This window comes from Budorcas taxicolor, chromosome 18 (assembly GCF_023091745.1).
Source record: "Budorcas taxicolor isolate Tak-1 chromosome 18, Takin1.1, whole genome shotgun sequence".
NCBI lineage: Eukaryota > Metazoa > Chordata > Mammalia > Artiodactyla > Bovidae > Budorcas > Budorcas taxicolor.
The window spans coordinates 36,028,048-36,049,369 of NC_068927.1; the positions used below are offsets into that span (position 1 = coordinate 36,028,048).

The window sequence follows — 21,322 nt, forward strand, 5'->3', positions numbered from 1 at the left end:
CCTACAACCTCCCAAAACATAGCAGCATCCTCTTCAGTCTCCCTCATAGTCCAGTAACTATCAGAAGAGCAGAACACAAGAAAGGTTCTAGGAAGAAAGGCTATGATTCCAGGTCCAGCCCTATAGGCTACCCGTGAGGGAGAAAGAATATGTACTTGAGAGGAGGTACAGGGAACAAATGAAAAGGTGAGCCTAAACCAGATCTTAATCACACCTTACCCCCACTTATCAAATTAAACTTACAAACTGGCTTTTGCCAAATTGCCAATTGATTATCAATGTGTGCATCATTATTTCGGCTATAGACATTCAGTTTAAGTTTTCTGAGTATCCCTTCTAAATTCAAATCTGACTATGCCATTTGATTTAAAATTGTCAATGGCTCCTTATACCGTATAAGTTAAAACAGAAAATCTTGCATATGACATGCCAGACCCTAGATGAATTGGCCAAGACTGTCCCGTCCAAACCCCTTTCCCCAAACTTCCTACATTAGGTTCCTCCCCAAAACCATGTTTTGTCATTTCTGTATCCCAGTGCTTAAGAGTATAGCACATTGTACTACATGCACACACACACAAATGCTGAATAAGTAAATAAAAGTTAGAAACAATTATTAAATTATACCTTGACTGAGAAACAAAGTTCTTTTTTTCAGAAGTTGTTTCTTCACATAGGTTTTGTTTGCAGCTTGAATTGGCTGTACATAAAGTCTTATTTTGCCCACTCTCCCTATAACAAGCATTAACTGGATTTGCACTTCTTAACTCCATCTTCACTTGATCATCATTTGTACATGCTTTGGACATGACTTTATGGGACTTAGAGGCATGTAGCTTTCTAGCCTGGCTTTTATCTTTATCCTCTGCTTTGGGAACACCACCGCTGCTATCTGCATGGAAGTGTTTCAGTGTATCTTGAATATTTATGTTCACAGATGAAATATTATTCTTATAATTCTCTCCTTGTATATTTTCCTATAATATAAAAATAAGTAAATAACTTCAAAATAATCATTTGTTTTATAATCCAAATTACACTCCCTTTAAATAATGCATAAAAAGTTTATGATTTTCAATAGAATATACATTATAAAAGATGAAGTTTACATTAGGGAGAAAGGAGAGAATATTTATTACATGATTTGGGGACATTTGGGTAGTCAGATGGGAACAATTTACACAAAAATAAAGTCAAAATAAATCATGTATGAATAGATTCAAGCAGTTCAAACACCTGTTGTTCAAGGGTCAACTATTACTTCTCCATTCTTTCTCTTTCTCAAACCCTTACTATCTAAATCATAGATCTCATGACTCTATCCTCCATGTCTCTTATTTTTTCAGTCATTACCTCCACTTTTTAAAATATTTATTTTAAGCTGCTTTACAGTCGTGGCACCTAGGCTTCTCTGTAGTTGTAGAGACCAAGGTTCTGGAGGGCCTGGGCTCTGCAGTCTGCAGCACGAAGCCTCTCTAGTTGTGAAGGCCAGGCTTAATGCCCCCATGGAATATGGGATCTTAATTCCCTGACCAGGAATTGAACCTGCATACATTGTATTGGAAGGCGGACTCTTAACCACTGGACCACCAAGGAAGTCCTTATTTCCACTTTTTAAAAATATTTTTTTTCTGTGTTCAAGGATGATTCCTCAAGTATTACTGCTGCTGCTAAGTCACTTCAGTCGTGTCCAACTTTGTGCGACCCCAGAGACGGCAGCCCACCAGTCTCTGCCGTCCCTGGGATTCTCCAGGCAAGAACACTGGAGTGGGTTACCATTTCCTTCTCCAATGCATGAAAGTAAAAAGTGAAAGTGAAGTCGCTCAGTCGTGTCCGACTCTTAGCCACCCCATGGACTGCAGCCCACCAAGCTCCTCCATCCATGGGATTTTCCAGGCAAAAGTACTGGAGTGGGGTGCCATTGTGAATTTTAAATTTAAAACCATAAAAATAAAAAGTAAATTTGTAAGAAAAATATTTTACCCTCCAACCTCTATTATTAAAAAAATTTTGAAAAAAGTTCTGTATTATTTGAAACAAAAAAGCCAACCTCATTTCCGTTTGTTTCAAGTTCTTCTATTCTGTGTAAAATTTCCTTTGCTTTCTTCCAGTAATCTTCAAGATTCTTCTCTTTCATATTTATGTCCTTTAAATGCTCTTCATTTTTATCAAAAGAATATTCTCCTAGACTTAGAGATAACTTCTCACCTTTGTAATATGGAAAAAAAATAGTGAGTTTATCCATTACTAGAAATGCTATTTGAACACTTTAAATAAGGACAAACTCATACCCCACAACCCCTTCTCTAAATTTTGCACATCCAAAGCATCTTAACTTGCCTAATTGGTACTGAAAATAAGTGGAAAGAAAGTGCTTGGCAGAAGTTGAGGACCCGAAGAGTCATAAAATAGACTTTACTTTTCAGAATTATAGGGAAAAAATAGCATGAAAACATGTTATACCAGGCATACAAACATGCTCAAGTTTATGGCTACTGGTTTTAAAGTATTTTTTTAACACAGTTTCCACAACTGTGGATTATAGTTTCCTTCCTATAATATTAAAATTTTTTACGTATTATGGCTGCAATTTTTCTTTCAAAAGACCAAACTCCTTTTCATGGCTATTTCCTCTATGCTCCAGCCATCAATTCTTAGATGCACCAGGTTCTCTCCTTTCACGGGACCTTTATGCCTCACTGTTGCTTATGGTTGAGACACTGGACCAAGGCAAACTCCCTTCTTTTCACCCAATTAACTCTATATTCAGATCTCAGGTGAAGAATCACTTCCTCTCAAAGCCTGTTCTGCTCTCAGTCTAGGTCACCGTCTTTTATTACAGGTTAGGATTTGTGCTCCATCCACTCTTAACCTTTGCATTAATTTATAATAATATATTTATTTACTTCCTATTTCTCTAGTTAAACTAAGTTCTAAGAGCACATAGACTGCTGTATCTTATCACTGTCTCCCTAAAGCCTAGCACTGCTGCTGCTGCTGCTAAGTCGCTTCAGTCGTGTCCAACTCTGTGAGACCCCAGAGATGGCAGCCCACCAGGCTCCCCTGTCCCTGGGATTCTCCAGGCAAGAACACTGGAGTGGATTGCCATTTCCTTCTCCAATGCATTAAAGTGAAAAGTGAAAGTGAAGTCGCTCAGTCGTGTCCGACCCTCAGCGACCCAATGGACTGCAGCCTTCCAGGCTCCTCTATCCATGGGATTTTCCAGGCAAGAGTACTGGAGTGGGATGCCATTGCCTTCTCATGTCCGACTCCTTACGATTCCATGGACTGTAGCCTACCAGGCTCCTCCATCCATGGGATTTTCCAGGCAAGAATACTGGAGTAGGTTGCCATTTCCTTCTCCAGGGGATCTTCCCCACCCAGGGATTGAAACGGGTCTCCCGCACTATAGGCAGAAGCTTTACTGTCTGAGCCACCAGGAAAGTCCAAGCCTAGCACAGTGCCTGGCAAATAAGAGGCATTCAAATATTTTTTAAATAAATAAATGAACATACTTTATGATTTAATCCTAAGTCACCTGTAGCCCTCAGATTTAAGTCCTACAACTAAATCTGTCCACAGTGCATTAAATAAGTGAATTATCTATACTGTTGCTCCCTTCCATAGAAGTTTTTATATGCTGTAATACTCTAGCTGTCATGTCAAAATTATATAAGCTACTTTTCAAATGTAAGAGGCTGGGAGCTAAAGGGGCTTGGTTCATCAAAGTAAATTCAAAAGTAAAAAGCAAATTCATCAAAGTAAATCTGAAAGTAAATTCTCTTTCAAAAACTTTGGTAGGTATTTTCTTAAGTAATAGTAAACTTACTAATTTTTTTGCAGTTGTGAAGCACGAAAGTGGCAGCTTTGTTTAGTTCCTCACTCTGAGATTCAGTTAAGGCTTGTATCATGAGTGGAAGGCCATTGTTTTTAAAAAAGTCATACTGATTTTCCTCTGGAAAACACATCAAAAATTAAAGTAGAAAATAGTTATTTCATCTTTTTTTTGGCCGTACCATGGGGCTTAAGAGATCCTGGTTCCCCAACCAGAGATCAAACTGATAGTGAAAGTGCCAAGTCCTAACCACTGGACCATCATGGAATTCTGAGAGTTATTTTATCTTAAACTATATGCATGAGGTCATAGTTCTTTCTTGTGATAATTATCAACATAGTTCAAATTTTAAAATACAGAAAAACAAAGTTTCAAAAGTATTGTCAATTTAGAAAATAATCTACTTACATAAGATACCTACGTCTCCTAAGTGATAATCTGTGAAATACAGCCACAGAGTAGTGTCATAAGAGTAAATGAACTGTCCTCACTTGGTTTAAAAAAAGGTTTAGTTGCCAATTATACCACAATTAAAAAATAAAAATTAATAATTTTAAAGGTACAGTAAATCCTAAATTATATACAGGTGAAGAGAAAGTATAGAGAAATAAATGAATGGAGAGAATAGAAAATGAGGGAAGAGAGAGCAGAAGAAGCAAGAAAGCACAAAGAAAGGGAAGTGGAAACGTGAGAGGAGGAGAGAGAGAAAAGTGAAGAAGGTTGGAAAGGAGGCAAGTGAAATGGCAGGAAACTGGAGAGGGAAAAAATGAAAGGGGAAAAGAAAAAATAGGAGAGAATGATAAATAGAGAAAGAAAGATAGAACTTTTGAAGGTTTTCAACAAGGGAAAACAGGATCATATCTGTGCAGCAATGTGAGGAGTAGAATGAAAAAACAGAGACAGAAGGAAGAGGACACAAGGAGGACTCTCTTGCAAAAACACTGATGAAAGATGTTGAGGGGCTGAGGGCTTAAATTAGGAAAGTAGCACTGGAACTGAGCAGAAAATGATAAGCAAGGATAAACAGATGTATTAATAGAACCACAGGTCTTAGTGACTGACTGAATACCATGGATGAAGAAGGATGAGGAGCAATGAATGACTGGCTAGGGGACTAGGAGAAAGGCAACAGTACTTTTAAGCTGGGGAGGAAATAACAGTATATTTCTACTCTACTGTTTTAATAAACATGCTAAATAAATCCAGTACTTACCACAATCCTCTGTACAATGACCAAGAGTAAGTATGACACTAAATTTTTCTCCTGAATCCAGACTGTCAAGAAGCAGCAATGCCAGAAGTTTTGAAACAATGTGGTACTTGGATAATACAACACCAAAAGTAGCTTAAAAAGGGGGAAAAAAGAACAAGTACAAACTTACAGCTTATCCCTACCTATATATATAGTATTTTCCAGATATTTACATATACTATTTTTCAGATCTTATCCTGGGAGAATGATATTATATATCTACATAGTATCTAAAATTCACACCTCATATAACATGCAATATATAACTATAAACAAATGCATTATAATAAGGTGGAAGCTTATAAAGCCCTCAATAATTCCTCTTCCCATACTAAAGACATTATACTAAAGCAAATTTTTTGAAGAATGCTTTCTACTAAGTTGTCCTGTAGAGTGTTGTGAATATGAAATAATACTACTATCTTCCCTAAAAGCAGCTTACTCTCATCTTACATACCTTGTCTTATCTAGACTGACAGTATAGACCTTCCCATGTAATCAATTTCTGCCTGTCACTGAAATACACTTCTAACTGGTCATGGTTCTATTGATGTTAATGATGCAGTGAGGCATGCTTGAATCTATACTGAGATGTAAAAAATTCAAGAAGTCTATCATTTTAAACTACACTTCTTATGTTTTTTTTTTTTTTTTCAGATTTTAAAAACAGAGTTCAGAGTCCAACAGTCCTGATAGCAACAAAAAGGTTGTGAATTCCTCAGAGGACTATTGTCGTAATCATTTTTTTTTATCTCTAGAGCTTACATACAGCCTAGCACATAACTGAATTTTTAAAAAATGATCTACCATTTTTTTTCAGTTATTTATGAATCTCAAGAACTGCTTATTACAAAGATTTATGGACTATCATTCCTCAGTATTTGTACATGTGAGAAGCAGCCACGAGTTCTAGTCTGATTCGGCCACTCACTGGTTATGGTAGGATAAGTCCAACTCATACTTACCAGATAGAGGTATACCTTAATTCTTTATGTCATTTTTTAAAATCTATAGTCATGAGTTCTAGTCTGGTTCAGCCACTCACTAGTTGTGGTAGGATAATCCGTCTCATACTTATTGGATAGAGGCATACCTTAATTCTTTATCTCATTTTTAAAAATCTATAAATTGGACTTTCCATTCCCTATGTCTCCAAAATGTCCCTTGATTTCTCATCTAATCTTTTTCATTTAATGCTGCTTTTTAAGTGAAACAAAGATTTAGGACTGGTAGACTCTTCTCTTGATTCTATCATCAAACCTGAAATCAGAAGACCTAGATTTGAATCCTTAAGGACATCATAACCTCCATGAGAAAATAAGGAGCTGGACTAGATAATTTCTAAGTCTCTCTCCCACTTCTGAGAAACTAGAAGTCCAATCCTTATTTGTATTCAATCTACCATTTCAACACTCACCATGCCGAATTCAAACAAAATGCAACTATGGAAAAATTACTAAGCATTTTCACTCACGATTATCAGCAATGCATGCATCCACTGTCTTTGTCACCACCACTGCAAGTTTAGCACTGAAAGGAGTCTTGTGTGAATCAGATTCCAGTTGCACAAGAACTTGAGACAATACATCCAGTCCACCCACAGATATAAAGTATTTCTGAACATAAGCTTAAGGAATAAAGTAGCAGAACTATTAATACTTCAAATAAGACAAGTATATGGTTTCATTAAATTAATTTGTACTAAATATAACATTAACTTGACTTTAAAAAATACTTACTAAAAAAAAAATAAAAAATAAAAAATACTTACTAAAAATCCCAAATTAAAGAATGAAAAATCTAATCCTTACCTGTGCATATACATAATCACAAGATTGATTCTATTTACTTATATAAGAAACTCATTTCAACATATGAGTTAGTTTAGTACAGTACTTCTTTCCTGTATGTTAGGCATCTCATTTCATTGATCACAAACTGGTAAATTTTGCAAGAATGATATTAAACTCAAGTCCTACAAGAGCTATAGATTCATTCATTTAGCTTGGTATTACAACCAGCAAGCTGTCTATTTTCTGAATTCCAAAATAACTCATTCTTCAGATTGGCTAAATCAACAAAAAACAAAGTAATTTAATTGTTTAAAAAAAAACCCACATATTTCATCCATCTTATTTAAGTAAGCCTAATTCTTTTACTTCTTAGATCATAAAAGTATAACATATTACTGAGAGTCATAACAACTATTCCCAGCAAAGATTCGATGACAGATACATTTTTTAAAAAGCCTTCAGTCTTTTGTTCCCCTGTTGAAAATGATTCTGATGGGAAAGTACTCCATGGGTCTATGTATTCAGTAGTCTCTATAGCCCCTATCCCAGCAGGGGACATATAATCAATGGATATAGGGGCTAATGATTATAATTCTGTGATAAACCTTCTTCCCAGTCTACCCTAGAACCACAAATTGAGCCAGGATGATTTAAACACAAAAAGTACTTTTTATATTAAAATTGTTTAATAAAACACAAAGCTATTAATCTAAAAACAATCATGTTCAAAAATTTCTATATCTGGGAACAGACTGTTAGGAAATGTTATTTAAGGATATGTAAACATTTTCAGTTTCTCCAGTTTCCCTGTGGCTTAGATAGTAAAGAATCCGCCTACAGTGTGGAAGACCGGGGTTCTATCCCTGAGTCAGGAAGGTCTCCTCGAAAAGGAAATGGCAACCCACTCCAGTATTCTTGCCTGGAAAATTCCATGGACAGAGAAGCCTGGTAGGCTATAATCCTGCAAAGAGTCAGATACGACTGGTGGCACAAAGAGTCGGACATGGTTGACAAACTTTTATTCATTTATTCAAACATTTTCAGTATTACAGGGACTCCAAAATAGGTTTTACTAAAAAGTATTTTCAATTATATTCTATGTAATGAAAAATTGGACTTATAAGCAGAACATCCTAGTCTACACTTGTACAGAATATTTAAAATTTTGTTTAGTCACTAAGTCGTGTCCAACTCTTTGCGACCCCAGACTGCAGCATGCCATGCTTCCCTGTCCTTCACTATCTCCCAGAGTTTGCTCAAACTCATGTCTATTGAGTTGATGATGCCTCTAATCTATTTCATACCAATCCACTGAGAGTAATAGGTCCTATATGTGTCATTCATTTAAGCTGGTATTTAAAGAAAGAGGAAATGTCAAAGCATCATGGAAAATAGGTTTCAATTTTTGAAATTATATAGAGATATGTTCCTTTGCATGTGAGCATGTGAAAGACAACTATTTGCTTTAAATCTGAATACAGATATACCACTAGCAACGTGTGAGAAAGTTCTAGTTGTTCCACAACCTCAATATTTAATGTCACTAGCCTTTTTACTTTTAGTCATGCTAGTGAGTGTATAGTGATACCTTCTTGGGGTTTTCCTGGGCACAAGTTCTTTATCAGATGTACATTTCACAAATATTTTCTCCCAGTCAATGGCTTGCCTTTTCACCTTAACAGGAACTTTTGAAAAATTAAACATTTCGATTTCAGTGAACTCCAAATGATAATTTTTTTCTTTGGTGGCTCATGTTTTTTGTGTCCTAAGAAATGTGTATCTACTCCCAAATTATAAAGATTTGCTCCTGTTTCTGTCTAGAAGTTTTAAGGTTTATTTCTTATATTGAGGTATATAGATCATTTAAAGCTAATTTTTGTAGATTGTGTTAATTTTGTATACCAGCTTCCCTGGTGGCTCAGATGGTAAAGAATCTGCCTGCAATGCGGGAGACCCAGGTTTAATCCCCAAATTGGCAAGATTCCCTGGAGAAGGGAATGGCAACCCACTCCAGCATCCTTGCCTAGAGAATTCTATGGACAGAGGAGCCTGGCGGGCTACAGTCAATCGAGTTGCAAAGAATCAGACACGACTGAGCAACTAACACTTCACTTCATACTGTGTAAGGTAAGGGTTGATATTCATATTTCACAGATAGGTAAATACTTTTACCAGCGTCATTTATTTAAAATACTACATTTTCCAACACAGAGTTACCATGGCATCTTTGTAGAAAATCAACCATATATGTATGTGTGTGTGTGTCCATTTTTAGGCTCTCCGTTTTGTTCCATTGATCTATACCTACACTTACACCAGTACTACACTGTTGATTACTGTATAGTACATACTGAAATCAGGTAACATAAATTCTACAATTTTGTCCTTTTTCAAATAAATTTTACTATCCTAGCCCCTTTGCATTTCCATGTAAATTTTAGAATCAACTTGTCAATTTCTATAGAAAAGCCTGCTGAGATTTTGATAGGGAATGCTATGAATTTAGAGACGAATTTGAGAAGTAACATTATGACAAAATTGAATCTTACAATCCATGAGTATGATATCTCTCCCATTAAGTTTTAATTTTTTTAAATCTCAGCAATGTTTTATAGTTTTCAGCATATAGATAGTCCACATATTTCACTAAATATATCCCTAGTATTTTGAGTTTTTTATATTATCATAAATGATAGTCACTTTAAGTTCTTAATTGTCTCCATATGACCTTGTATCCTGCAACTTTGCTAAAATCACTTATTAGTTTTGTAGCTTTTTGTAAGATTCTTACACAATAAGGTCACGTATGAATAAGTACTATATTTTCGTTTTCCTTTTCAGTCTCTATGCCTTTTATTTCATTTTCTTGCCTTATTGCACTGACTTGGGTGTCCAATTAATTAGAGTGGCCATCCTTGTCTTCTTTCCAATCTTAGGGGAAAAGCATTAATTCCTTCACAATTTAAGTATATTAGCTATAATATTTTGTAGAGGCCCTTCACCACATTGAGAAAGTTCCCTTCTGTTCCTAGCTCACCAAAATCTTTTGTCATGAATGTATGTTAAATTACGTGAAAAGCTTTCCCTACATCTTTGAAGATCACATAGTTTTTCTTTTCTAGCCTATGAATACTGTGAATTTCCTAATGTTAAACCAACCTTGCATTCCTAAAATGGATGTCACCTAATCAGAATACATTATCCTTTCTATATTTTGCTGGATTGATTTGTTAATGTTTTGTTAAGGATGTTTACATCTAGATATATATAGGATATTGGCCTATAGTTTTCTCATAATGCCTTTTTCAAGCTTTAGTATGGAAATAACACTGGCCTTAAAAGTTTGTTGGAAAGTGTTTCTTCTACTTCTACTTCTTGAAATAATTTATGTAGAACTCTTTTTCCTTAAATGTTTGGTAGAATTTACCATTGAAGCCTTTATGACCCAGAATTTCTTCTGTGTTAAGGTTTTAAACTACAAATTCAATTTCTGTGTTAGATACTGAATACTCAGGTTATATATTTCTTCTTGAGTGAGATTTTGTAGCTTGTCTTTCAAAGAATTTGTCCAGTTCATTTAAGTTATCTAATTTAGTGGCATAAAGCTATATTCCTCATAATTTGGGCCTTCTCTCTATTTTGTGATTAGTCTGGTAAAGGATCCATTTTACTGATCTTTTCAAAGATCTAGTTTTTGGTTTATTTCTCTATTCTGTTCTTTTTATATTTCATTGATTGCTAATCTTCTCTTTATTATTCCCTTTGTTATGCTTACATTGACTTTAACTTGTTTTATTATTTAGTTTCTTAGGTGGAAACTAATATAATTGATTTGGGACCTTTTTTCTTTCCTATGCAAGCCTTACTGCTATAAATTTCCACCTAACAATATTGTGTTTTCATCATCATTAAGTTAAAAACATTTCTAATTTCCTTTGTAATTTTTTTGACTCATAGGTTTGTGTTTTTGTTTTGATGTGGGTTTTTAGTATTTTGTTGCTTAATTTCTAGATATTAGGGACTTTTCTAGATGTTTTATTTTTATTAATTTCTAATTTTTTCAGAGAACACTCTATGTGGGTTTTTATAGTTTTGCTATGTTTTTCTATGTATAAGATTTTAACTTATACAATAGTAAAATGCATCCAAAATGACCCAATTTACTGGAGTTCATTAATTAATTCAATAGGTTATGCTTTGAAATATATTTCTTCAAGTAAAGCCTGGAGAATAATGAATACTTACTGTTATTTGCAAGAGTGAGTCCAATAAATGAGCAAATAGGGCGAATTATCTCAGCTTTCATACAATTTATCAGCCAGTCATTAGCATGCGTAAAAAGTGAGCTGCAAACCATTTGATTTTCATCTGAAAGGGATAAAGGCAATCATATTTTAGTACACTTGGAAAATATCAACTTTTTATTTATTTTTAGTCTTTTTTTATATTTAAATATTTGAGATAATTACCATTTTGAGGATTGTTGACACAGACACACAGAGTACTACACACTGAAGACCACAACTGATAACTCTGCAAAGCACTTTCATCTGACAAATTCAACTCATATTTTGAAAGAACAGTCCTAATAGGTTAAAGAGTAAAGAAAGTAATTAATACATATGTGTTAAGGTATTAAGCTATGAATAATTAATAGGAAACATGTATTTACTTACTTGAACAACTGTGACAGAACTGAAATACAACCTGTTTCTCTCACAAGTGTCTGTCCAGTCCCTTAAAAAAATTGCCATGTATTACATGAAAGATTTCTGTTTAGAAAATAATTTTGCACAAGTGGAAAACAACATTTAAGCAGTACTTTTAATAAATAACTTTCAGTCATTTTAAAGTATTATAAAGTATAGTACAGAATTACAGTAGGTAAAAAATCTATAATCAAGATTATTATGGAAAATATATTACTTATGCTTAGAGAATGACAGTATACAAATTTCCTCTAAAAATCACAAGACATTTATTTTGCATAGTTCTGTGTTATAGTACCAAAATATGCTCCAAAATGGAAAAAAATAATTTAAAATATTAAAAACTGAAAAAATAAAATCTAGAAGCATTTAAATGCATATAAAATTTCTAACAATTTGAAGATCTAAATAAAGCAACAAAAAAATAGCCTTTAGCCTGAGCAAGAGGTATACAGGAATACTCTATATACTATCTTTGCAACTTTTTGTGAAACTTTTTGTGAAAGATTATTCCAAAATAAAAACTAAAACAACAAAAGCAAAGTAAAACTTTAGCCAAGAGCTACATGAAATTTAAGGTCACTGCTGACTGATATAATGACCTTAAATATGATAACTGAATGGCCAATTCAATGGAAAATCAACCAAATTAATTCATTAAGTGGGGCTTCCCTGGTAGCTCAGCAATAAAGAATCTGCCTGCCAATGCAGGAGACGTGGGTTCAATCCCTGGGTCAGGAAGATCTCCTGGAGAAGGAAATGGCAACCCACTCCAGTATTCTTGCCTGGGAAATCCCCTGGACAGAGAAGCCTGGTGGGCTACAGTCCATGGGGTCACAAAAGAGTTGGACATGACTTAGTGTCAAAACAACAATTCATTAAATGCTTCTCTTTTGCTTTTAATGCCATTCCTTTTCAATGCTAGTTAAATAATACAAATTACTTTACTATTTTTTAAATTAATAAATATCAAATAATTATTTGATATTGTCTTTAGACAATATTGTCTTTAGAGCCAGTAATTCTAAAAGTTAGTAAGGTTTTAAAAGGTTGGGGGGCAGCGGGGAAAAAAAATTAAAAAAAAAAAAGGCACTGACTAGAATAAAAAGATAAATAATGTCTGTTCCAATTTATTATTGTTAAAAATATTTCTATAACATAAGAGAATGTACTTACTGTTATTTGAAACCAGAACCAAAATAACATAGACAGACATTCTTTTCAGATTTGTGTTTGAATCACTGTTAGATAAGAACCAAATTAAGTCTTCAAACAATTCTGAAGTACACAAAGTCTGCTGACAGTAAACTGAAACATGAAAATATAATTTTAATTTCTATGTATTAGCACAAACAAGTTTTAAAATATACTAACAAAATATAAAATTGCCATTACGGATGGTTCTCAACCAAGTCTCATTTCACTGACATTCATCAGTCATATAACAAATTCTGACAAATTTAATCTGCTTACTCAATTAGCAGACCAAAGAAGCAGTATCTTAATCAGAAGTACTTGACCTAGTTCTAAAGCACGTATTGCAATCTCATAGAATTTTCAGTAACTACATTTCAAAATTAACCCTAACAAAAATATAAGATAAAACATGACCCCAAAATTTGAGGATAAGTAACAAAATGTAGCCAAAGAAAAATTTAAGAAAATTCAGAAACCTGTTTTAGAAAAGAGGGGTAAATGACAGTCATGCTATTTTTAAAGACTCTTCTAGATATAAAAATATCTTTCCAAAAAGCAAAAATGATACCTACCTGATAAGGAGGGGTTCTTTGGGGATAATCATGCAATAAGCAGAATTGTAAAAAATAATTTGAACACATATATCCAGTGTCTAGAACAGTTTTTAGACACTCTCAAAGGCAAAGACAATTTCTTATTTATCCCCAGTACCTACAGCATAACTTATTCTCAAAACAAGTGATGAAGTTAATGGATGAAAATATAAGAATATAAAGTTATTTGACAAATTGATGGTTTAGATTTAACTTCATTTCAGGTACACTACAGAAAAAATATTTTTGTCAGCCACACCCAAAACATGGAGAACGAAATGGCAACCCATTCCAGTGTCCTTGCCTGGAGAATCCCATGGACAGAGGAGTTGGAAGGAAACAGTCAGTGGGGTCGCAGAGAGTTGGACACAACTGCGCGGCCAAGCACCCAAAACATCTTTATCCACATACAAGATGGTTGTGGGCTGCCTTAATATTCTGATTCATGTACCCGGATACACAGACAATGAACAAAATAGAAAAACTAGAGGTAGACTCACAAAGTGATAGTGGCTGCATCTCAAATCAATGTGAAAAAGGTCTACTTTACAATAAGAAGTGTTGGGATAGCTGGATTGCCACATAAAACTGGAACCATTCATCATCTCATACCCCAGGAAAATTAAAAAAGAATAAAACATGTGAAAGTAAAAAATAAAGTCACATAAGTACCAAAGGAAAATGTGTGTAGATTCCTCTATAACCTGGGAATATGGGAAAACTTCCTCTGATTCAAAATTCAGAAACAAGAAAGGAAAAGAACGATGAATTTATTTTTATAAAAATAAAAACAACTTTTGTATGGCCAAAAAAAAAAAAAAGGATAAGCATAGTAAAAGACAAAGTTAAAAAAGATGTTTCCAACTAATGGCAAGAAAAAAATTGTGAAAGATTTCGAAATGGATGATAACAAGTACTGAACATCCTATCTAGCCTTTTTTCTAGATTATTTGTGCCTTTTACTGTCTTTGGGCTATTTCATAACTCTAGAAAACTGATAGTGACACAAGTTATTCTTGTCCACAGAAATGCAAAACATTTTGACCAGTAGAATGCAACTGATCTTTGACCTGCAGACACTGACTAGTTATGTACCTGTTCATAAAATTCAGCTTTCCCAAATGTCTACAGCACTGTTTTTTGCCATTACTTTTGAAGCAGCTATAACATTTTACTGCTTCCCTCATTAGTTAAAAAGTTAAATAAAATCTTTGGCATGCATCAATTGGACAGTGAAATAAAGTTTTCATATTTTACCATTTTGTTCTGCAACAGCTCCTAATGTATATAAGGCTGCTTCTTTTACCATACTATGTTCACTTGACTTTGCAAGATTTTTTACAAACATCAAACCACCAATTTCCCGAAAATAAAGACCTGCATTACCTGTAAAATGTGCAGACAAAACAAAGAAGATTTAGTATAATTATTCTTTTAAGGACAATAAATCACATGAACATAGTAACATATAAAATAACTGAATAGAAGAGAAAGAACAATGCATATTTCATATGTCACAATACTAAAAAGAATCACAAAATTTCACTATCATATCTTACTATTTTGTTGGCAAATTGAATGAATAGTAACCAAAGCTTCCTTCTGTGAAAAAGCATTGTCCATTTGATACTTCAGACACTCCAATAATAAGTTCAGGTCAGTCTTCACTTCTAAAGAACAAAAATTTCATTATTTTAAACATTTCCTTTCAAAAACTAATCATTTAAGTTTCACCCTCAAAATACATATTTTTGTTTTTTAAATAATATGTATTATGTATTAATAATTATGTATTAAATAATATGTAATCTGTATTACTTTAAAAAAATCTAACAAGGAATAAAAATATGTAAAAGAAAGATGCTCCTTAAATAAAACAATTTGAAATGAGCTTCTTATAATTATTTGATTTCCCCCTCGCACAAAATATAGGAAAAGAAAATACAAGTATTATTCTCTTTAGTTAAAGCTGCTGCTGCTGCTGCTGCTGCTAAGTCGCTTCAGTCATGTCCGACTCTGTGCGACCCCATAGACAGCAGCCCACCAGGCTCCCCCGTCCCTGGGATTCTCCAGGCAAGAACACTGGAGTGGGTTGCCATTTCCTTCTCCAATGCATGAAAGTGAAAAGTGAAAGTGAAGTCGCCCAGTCATGTCCAACTCTTAGCGACCCCATGGACTGCAGCCCACCAGGCTCCTCCATCCATGGGATTTTCCAGGCAGGAGTACTGGAGTGGGGTGCCATTGCCTTCTACTTTGGTTTAAATATTTATTTAGAATGAACTGAATGAAAGTGAAATACAGTATATTAGAATTGGTGGGATGTACTAATTGCCTGGTGGGCCAGTAGTTAAGACTCAGCACTTTCAGTGCCAGGGCCTGGGTTTGATCCCTGGTTGGGGAACTAAGATCCCACAAGCCATGAAGCATACACACCTCCAAAAAAAAAAAAAAAAGAACTTGTGGGATGCTACTAAATCAGTGTTTAGGAGAAATGTGTAATGCTAAATGTCTGCATTATAAAAAAAGAAAGCCACATATTAATGATCTCAGCTTCAACCTTAAAAAAACTAGCGAAAGGGTAAGGAATAAGCAGAAGGAAGGAAATCATAAAGATCTAAGCCGAACTACAGAGCTGGGTCTTCGAGGACATCAGTAAAACCAACAAACCCCTAGACAAACTGATCAGGAAAAAAAAGAGCAAAGATAAAAATTACCAATATCAGACTGAGACAGATGCATCAACATAGATTCTAAAGATATTCAAAAGATAATAATGGTCATGTACAACTTCATACCTACAGATTCAATGACTTAGGTGAATGGATAAGTTGCTTCAAAGAAACAAATTACCAAAACTTGCCCAAGAAGAAATAAATATTATATATATATATGAAACAGATTGAAATCATAGTTTAAAACCTTTCTATAAAGAAAACTCCAGGTTCAGATGGCTTCATCTGTAAATTCTTCCCAACATTTAAGGAACAGTTAATGTCAATTCTACAAAAAGTTTTCCAAAAAGTTTCAAGAGAAATAATACTTTATAATTTATTTTAGGAAAGTATTATTTCCTCATTCTAACATTAAAACTAAGTTATTAGAAAGGAAAAAAGAAAACTACAGACCAATATCCCTCACAAACATACATGGAAAAAAGTCTAAACAATTTTAACAAGTTGAATTCAAAAATAAATTAAAATAATAATTCATCATGACCAAGTGAGTTTATCCCAGGAATGCAGGATTAGTTTATGATTTTAAAAATCAGTCAATATAATACAACAAACTAAAAGAGAATACATCATCTCAGTATATGCAAAAAAAGCATTTGATAAAATAAAATTTCATTTCTGATCTAAAAAAAATTCAGCAAACTTGAAACAGAAAGGAACCTCCTCAACCTGATGAAGTATATCTACCAAAAACCCTACAGTAAATATCATACTTAGCAGAGAAAGAATTCATTCTTTCTCCCTAAGGAACAAGACAGAGATGTTTACCATTGTACTGGAGAAGCTAGCCAATGTCATTCTATTTAACATTCCATTTATCATTGCACTACGCCAGTACTCTTGCCTGGAAAATCCCATGGATGGAGGAGCCTGGTAGGCTGCAGTCCATGGGGTCGCTAAGAGTCAGACATGACCGAGCGACTTCACTTTCACTTTCATGCATTGGAGAAGGAAATGGCAACCCACTCCAGTGTTCTTGCCTGGAGAATCCCAGGGACAGGGGAGCCTGCTGAGCTGCCGTCTCTGGGGTCGCACAGAGTCGGACATGACTGGAGCGACTTAGCAGCATCAGAGAGTCTAGCCAGTGCCATCAGGTAAGAAAAAAGAAGAGGCATCCACATTGGGAAGGAAGTAATAAAACTATCAGTATTCACATATGACATGGCCTTCTATGTAGATAATCTGATGGAATCTACAAAATAGCTACCGAACTAACAAGTGAGTATAGTAAGGTTTCAGAATATCCACTAACATGCAAAAATCAGTAACATTTCTATATACCAGCAATAAATAATTGGAAATTGAAATTCAAAACCAATGCCAGTTAAAATGGCATAAGAAATATGAAACACTGGAAGTTCCCCAGTGGTACAGGGATTAAGACTCTGTGCTTGCATTGCAGGTGGTACAGGTTTGATCCCTGGTTAGGGAACTAGGATCCTGCACAAGGTGTGGCCAAAAAAGAGAAAAAGAAGTTGTACTGGCAAAAGATGTGAATTACATACACACTAAAAACTAAAAAATACTGTGAGGTATTAAAGAAGACTGAAATAAAGGAAGTGATACACCTTGTTCATGGGTCAGAAGATTAAATACTGTTAAGATGTCAGTTCTCCCCCAAATTGATCTAGAGATTCAATGCAATCCCAACAGGCTATTTTGGTACAAGTTGACAAGCTGATTTAAAAATTCATTCGGAAATGCGAAGGACCTAGGATAGTCAAACAATTCTGAAAGAGAAGAGTAAAGATGGAAGACTCAACTCTCTTTAATTTCAAGACTTAATACAAACCTACAGTAATCAAGAGTATAGTATGGCATCAACAGATAAACAGATAAACGAAACAGAATATAGTTCAAAAATAAACCCATACATATGAGTGGCTATTTTTTTTTTTACAAAGGCAATGTAGAGAAGAAAGCATAGCCTTTTCAACAAATGGTGTTGGAACAACTGGATATTCATATTCAAAAAGACAATAAAACAAAACTTGAATCCATTATTCATACTGTATACAAAAACTAATTCAAAATAGATTGTAGTTCTAAACGTAAAATCTGAAACTATAAAAATATATTTGGCTGTGCCACATCTTAGTTGTGGCATGAAGGATCTCCCATCTTCTTCTGGAATGTGGAATCTTTTAGTTGGAGTATGAGGGGTCTTTTCAGTTGCAGCATGCAGGATCTTGTTAGTTGTGGCAGGCAATCTCTTAGTTGTAACATGTAGAATCTAGTTCTCTAACCACAGACAGAACCCAGGCCCCCTACAGTGGAACTGTGAAGTCTTAACCACTAGACCACCAGGTAAGTCCCTTCACAAATTCTCTTATCTCTGTACCTCTTATAAGATCCTTAACATTACAACCACCCTCTAGGAAATGAAAGGAAAGTGAAGTCGCTCAGTCGTGTTCGACTCTTTGCGACCCCATGGACTGTAGCCTACCAGGCTCCTCTGTCCATGGGATTTTCCAGGCAAGAGTACTGGAGTGGATTGCCATTTCCTTCTCCAGCAGATCTTCCCAACCCAAGGATGGAACCCAGGTCTCCTGCATTGTAGACAGACGCTTTACCATCTGAGCCACCAGGAAAGTCCAACTGCCCTCTAGTTACTGCCATATATCTTCAGATAAGCTCTGAAGAAGAGCAAGCTATTCATGGGAATCCCTCGTGCCTCAACGGTAAAGAATCTGCCTGCAATGCAGGAGACATGAGTTTGATCCCTGGGTCAGGAAGATCCTCTAGAGAAGCAAATGGCAACCCACTCTCTGTGGGAAATCCCACAGAGAAGCCTGGCAGGCTACAGTTCATGGGGTTGCAAAGAGTTGGACACGACTTAGCAACTAAACAACCACCACCAAGCTATTCATACTGTCTCCAAATTATTTCTCACCCAGACCTCAATATACTGCAATCTGGCTGAAATCCATTAAGTTTACTATTAATAAAACAAATTAAGTTCAGTGGATACTTCAGTCATTATCTGTGACATTTAAGACTGAGCCTCTTGGGTATGAGGGTAATGAGAATGCCTTTCTCAAAGCATTGTCATAAGGCTAATTTCCAAAATACCACATTCCTGTCTCTTTACCTTTCTGAAATGTTTTTCTTAGTCTTTTTTGGGGTGGTCCTCTTCCTCAGCCAAACCCTGATGTGATGGGGTCCATCAGGGAGTACTATTTCCCATCCTATTATATTTTAGTATTTCCTCTCTGGTTAACCTCCTCCATTTCCATGAATTAAATTTCCATTTTTCTGAAGATAGCTCTGAAATGTGCTGGTGGTCCTCTCAGGTTTCCACTGTTATTACATATACCTCCATTGAATCAGCTATCATATGGTATTCTAATTATCAGCATGCCATCTCCCATTAGAATGTCAGTTTCCTGAAGTCAGTGTGACTGGTACAGACTGGATGTTTAATAAATATTTATATAAATTACTGAATAATTCTTTCAATTCTTGGAGCCTGTCAGATAATCTGCAGTATATTCCACAAATAGACTAAAAAACAAATCCCAGATATATGATCCATAAATTTCTCACCTTGTATTTTCTTTGTGTCCTCACTTTCCATGCTTGTCTGCATTCTTTTCCCTTATATTTCATCTGTAAGATAAAGGTATTCTCTCAATTTAAATCTATTTTGAGATTTCCAGAAGTGCAGTATGCAAAGGAGTAGGAAAAGAACACGTGTGCTCAGTAGTGTCTGACTCTACAACCCCATGGACTGTAGCCCGCCAGGCTTCTCTGTCCATGGGATTTCCCAGGCAAGAATATTGGATTAGCTTGCCAATTCCTTCTCCAGTAGATCTTCCTGACCCAGGGATCAAACACACATCTCCTGAACTGGCAGGGTAGATTATTCACCACTGAGCCACCAGGGAAGCCCCTGAAACTTACTAGATATTAGGTATACTTAAGTTCTCTGTGGCTCAGTTTCCTCATCTATAAAATAGAAATTTCCAACTTTATAGAGTTGTTACAAGAATTAAAATTGAAAACATACACAAATGCACCTCACATTCTTAAGTGCTACAGGCATTCAATAGGTTTTATTAAACAAACACATGAATTATTGATTGAATCTAACTGCTCTGCTCCTCCTTCCTTATTTCCTTTTCTGTAAATTTTCATCCCATCATTTCAGATTGGGCACCCCTCCATTAATCAGAGATTTAAAATACAAATACACACACACTCTTTAGATGTGCATTTCTCTTCACAAGCTTAGCTTAATACTAAAGTTTTTTTCTAACAACTTCTGCTTACTTTCAAGCTTAAATCTTTGTTTATAATTCATTAGAAGAATTTTTAAAATAACTGGCAACCCTAATATGGCCTCTCACATTCTTTACTTTAAAATGCTAAATTGATTTTTTTAGAAAAATATATCAGAGTCCAGTCAACTTCTTAAAACAATAAATCAGGACTCAAACAATTCAAAAATTATTTAACCCAATACTATATAGTTAAAGGGAGACAATTATTCTATTGCTCATTCTTACTCTCAAAATTAAAATTCCCATCAAAAAATTTAATGATAAATATGCAAATCTTTTATAAAGTAATATACACATATTTACTGGGGGCTTCCCAGCTGGTGCTAGCAGTAAAGAATCTGCCTGCCAATCAGTTCAGTTCAGCTCAGTTGCTCAGTTGTGTCCAGCTCTTTGCGACCCCATGGACCACATGCCTGCCAATGCAGGAGATACAAGAGACATGGGTTGAATCCCTGGGTCAGGAAGACCGCCTGGAAGAGGGCATTGGCAATCCACTGCAGTATTTTCGCCTAGAGAATCCCACGGAAAGGGGAGCCTCGCAGGCTACAGTCCACAAGGTCACACAGAGTCGGACGTGACTAAAGTGACTTATTACACATGCACACACACGTTTACTAGTTTTGCCAGTTTTTTAACTTAAATATTCCATTAAAAAAGGAATGGGTAGGTATATCATAGTATATCCACCGGATAGGATATTGTTGCAAGAATATTGACATTTACTTGAAATGTTTGATAACATGGAAAAATGCTTATGTTACAATATAATCAAAAAGAGCAAGACTCAAAATTTTATCTACAGTATGACCCCAATTATCTAGAGGCAAACATAAAATTAGATGGAAAACAGCAACATATTAACACTTGTTGTCTTTAGCTGGTAGTGTTTTATTTCACTGTTTTTCATTTTTCACAGGTTTTGTAATAG

General features: G+C 35.0%; 1 protein-coding gene across 1 annotated transcript in view; it reads right to left on the reverse strand.

Annotated features, from left to right (window-relative positions):
- TERB1 (telomere repeat binding bouquet formation protein 1) overlaps positions 1 to 19,688 on the reverse strand; it is a 33,839-nt gene extending 14,151 nt beyond the window's left edge. Inside the window, exons 1-12 of the mRNA XM_052656751.1 lie at positions 19,658 to 19,688; positions 14,939 to 15,049; positions 14,637 to 14,765; positions 12,766 to 12,897; positions 11,557 to 11,617; positions 11,350 to 11,465; positions 11,126 to 11,248; positions 6,562 to 6,714; positions 5,049 to 5,180; positions 3,830 to 3,955; positions 2,051 to 2,208; positions 628 to 977 (exon numbers count right to left, since the gene is read on the reverse strand). Of these exons, the coding sequence (XP_052512711.1) occupies positions 628 to 977; positions 2,051 to 2,208; positions 3,830 to 3,955; positions 5,049 to 5,180; positions 6,562 to 6,714; positions 11,126 to 11,248; positions 11,350 to 11,465; positions 11,557 to 11,617; positions 12,766 to 12,897; positions 14,637 to 14,765; positions 14,939 to 15,049; positions 19,658 to 19,688 (1,622 nt within the window). The remainder of the gene's footprint in view (positions 1 to 627; positions 978 to 2,050; positions 2,209 to 3,829; positions 3,956 to 5,048; positions 5,181 to 6,561; positions 6,715 to 11,125; positions 11,249 to 11,349; positions 11,466 to 11,556; positions 11,618 to 12,765; positions 12,898 to 14,636; positions 14,766 to 14,938; positions 15,050 to 19,657) is intronic.
- Between the last annotated feature and the right edge of the window lie 1,634 nt (positions 19,689 to 21,322).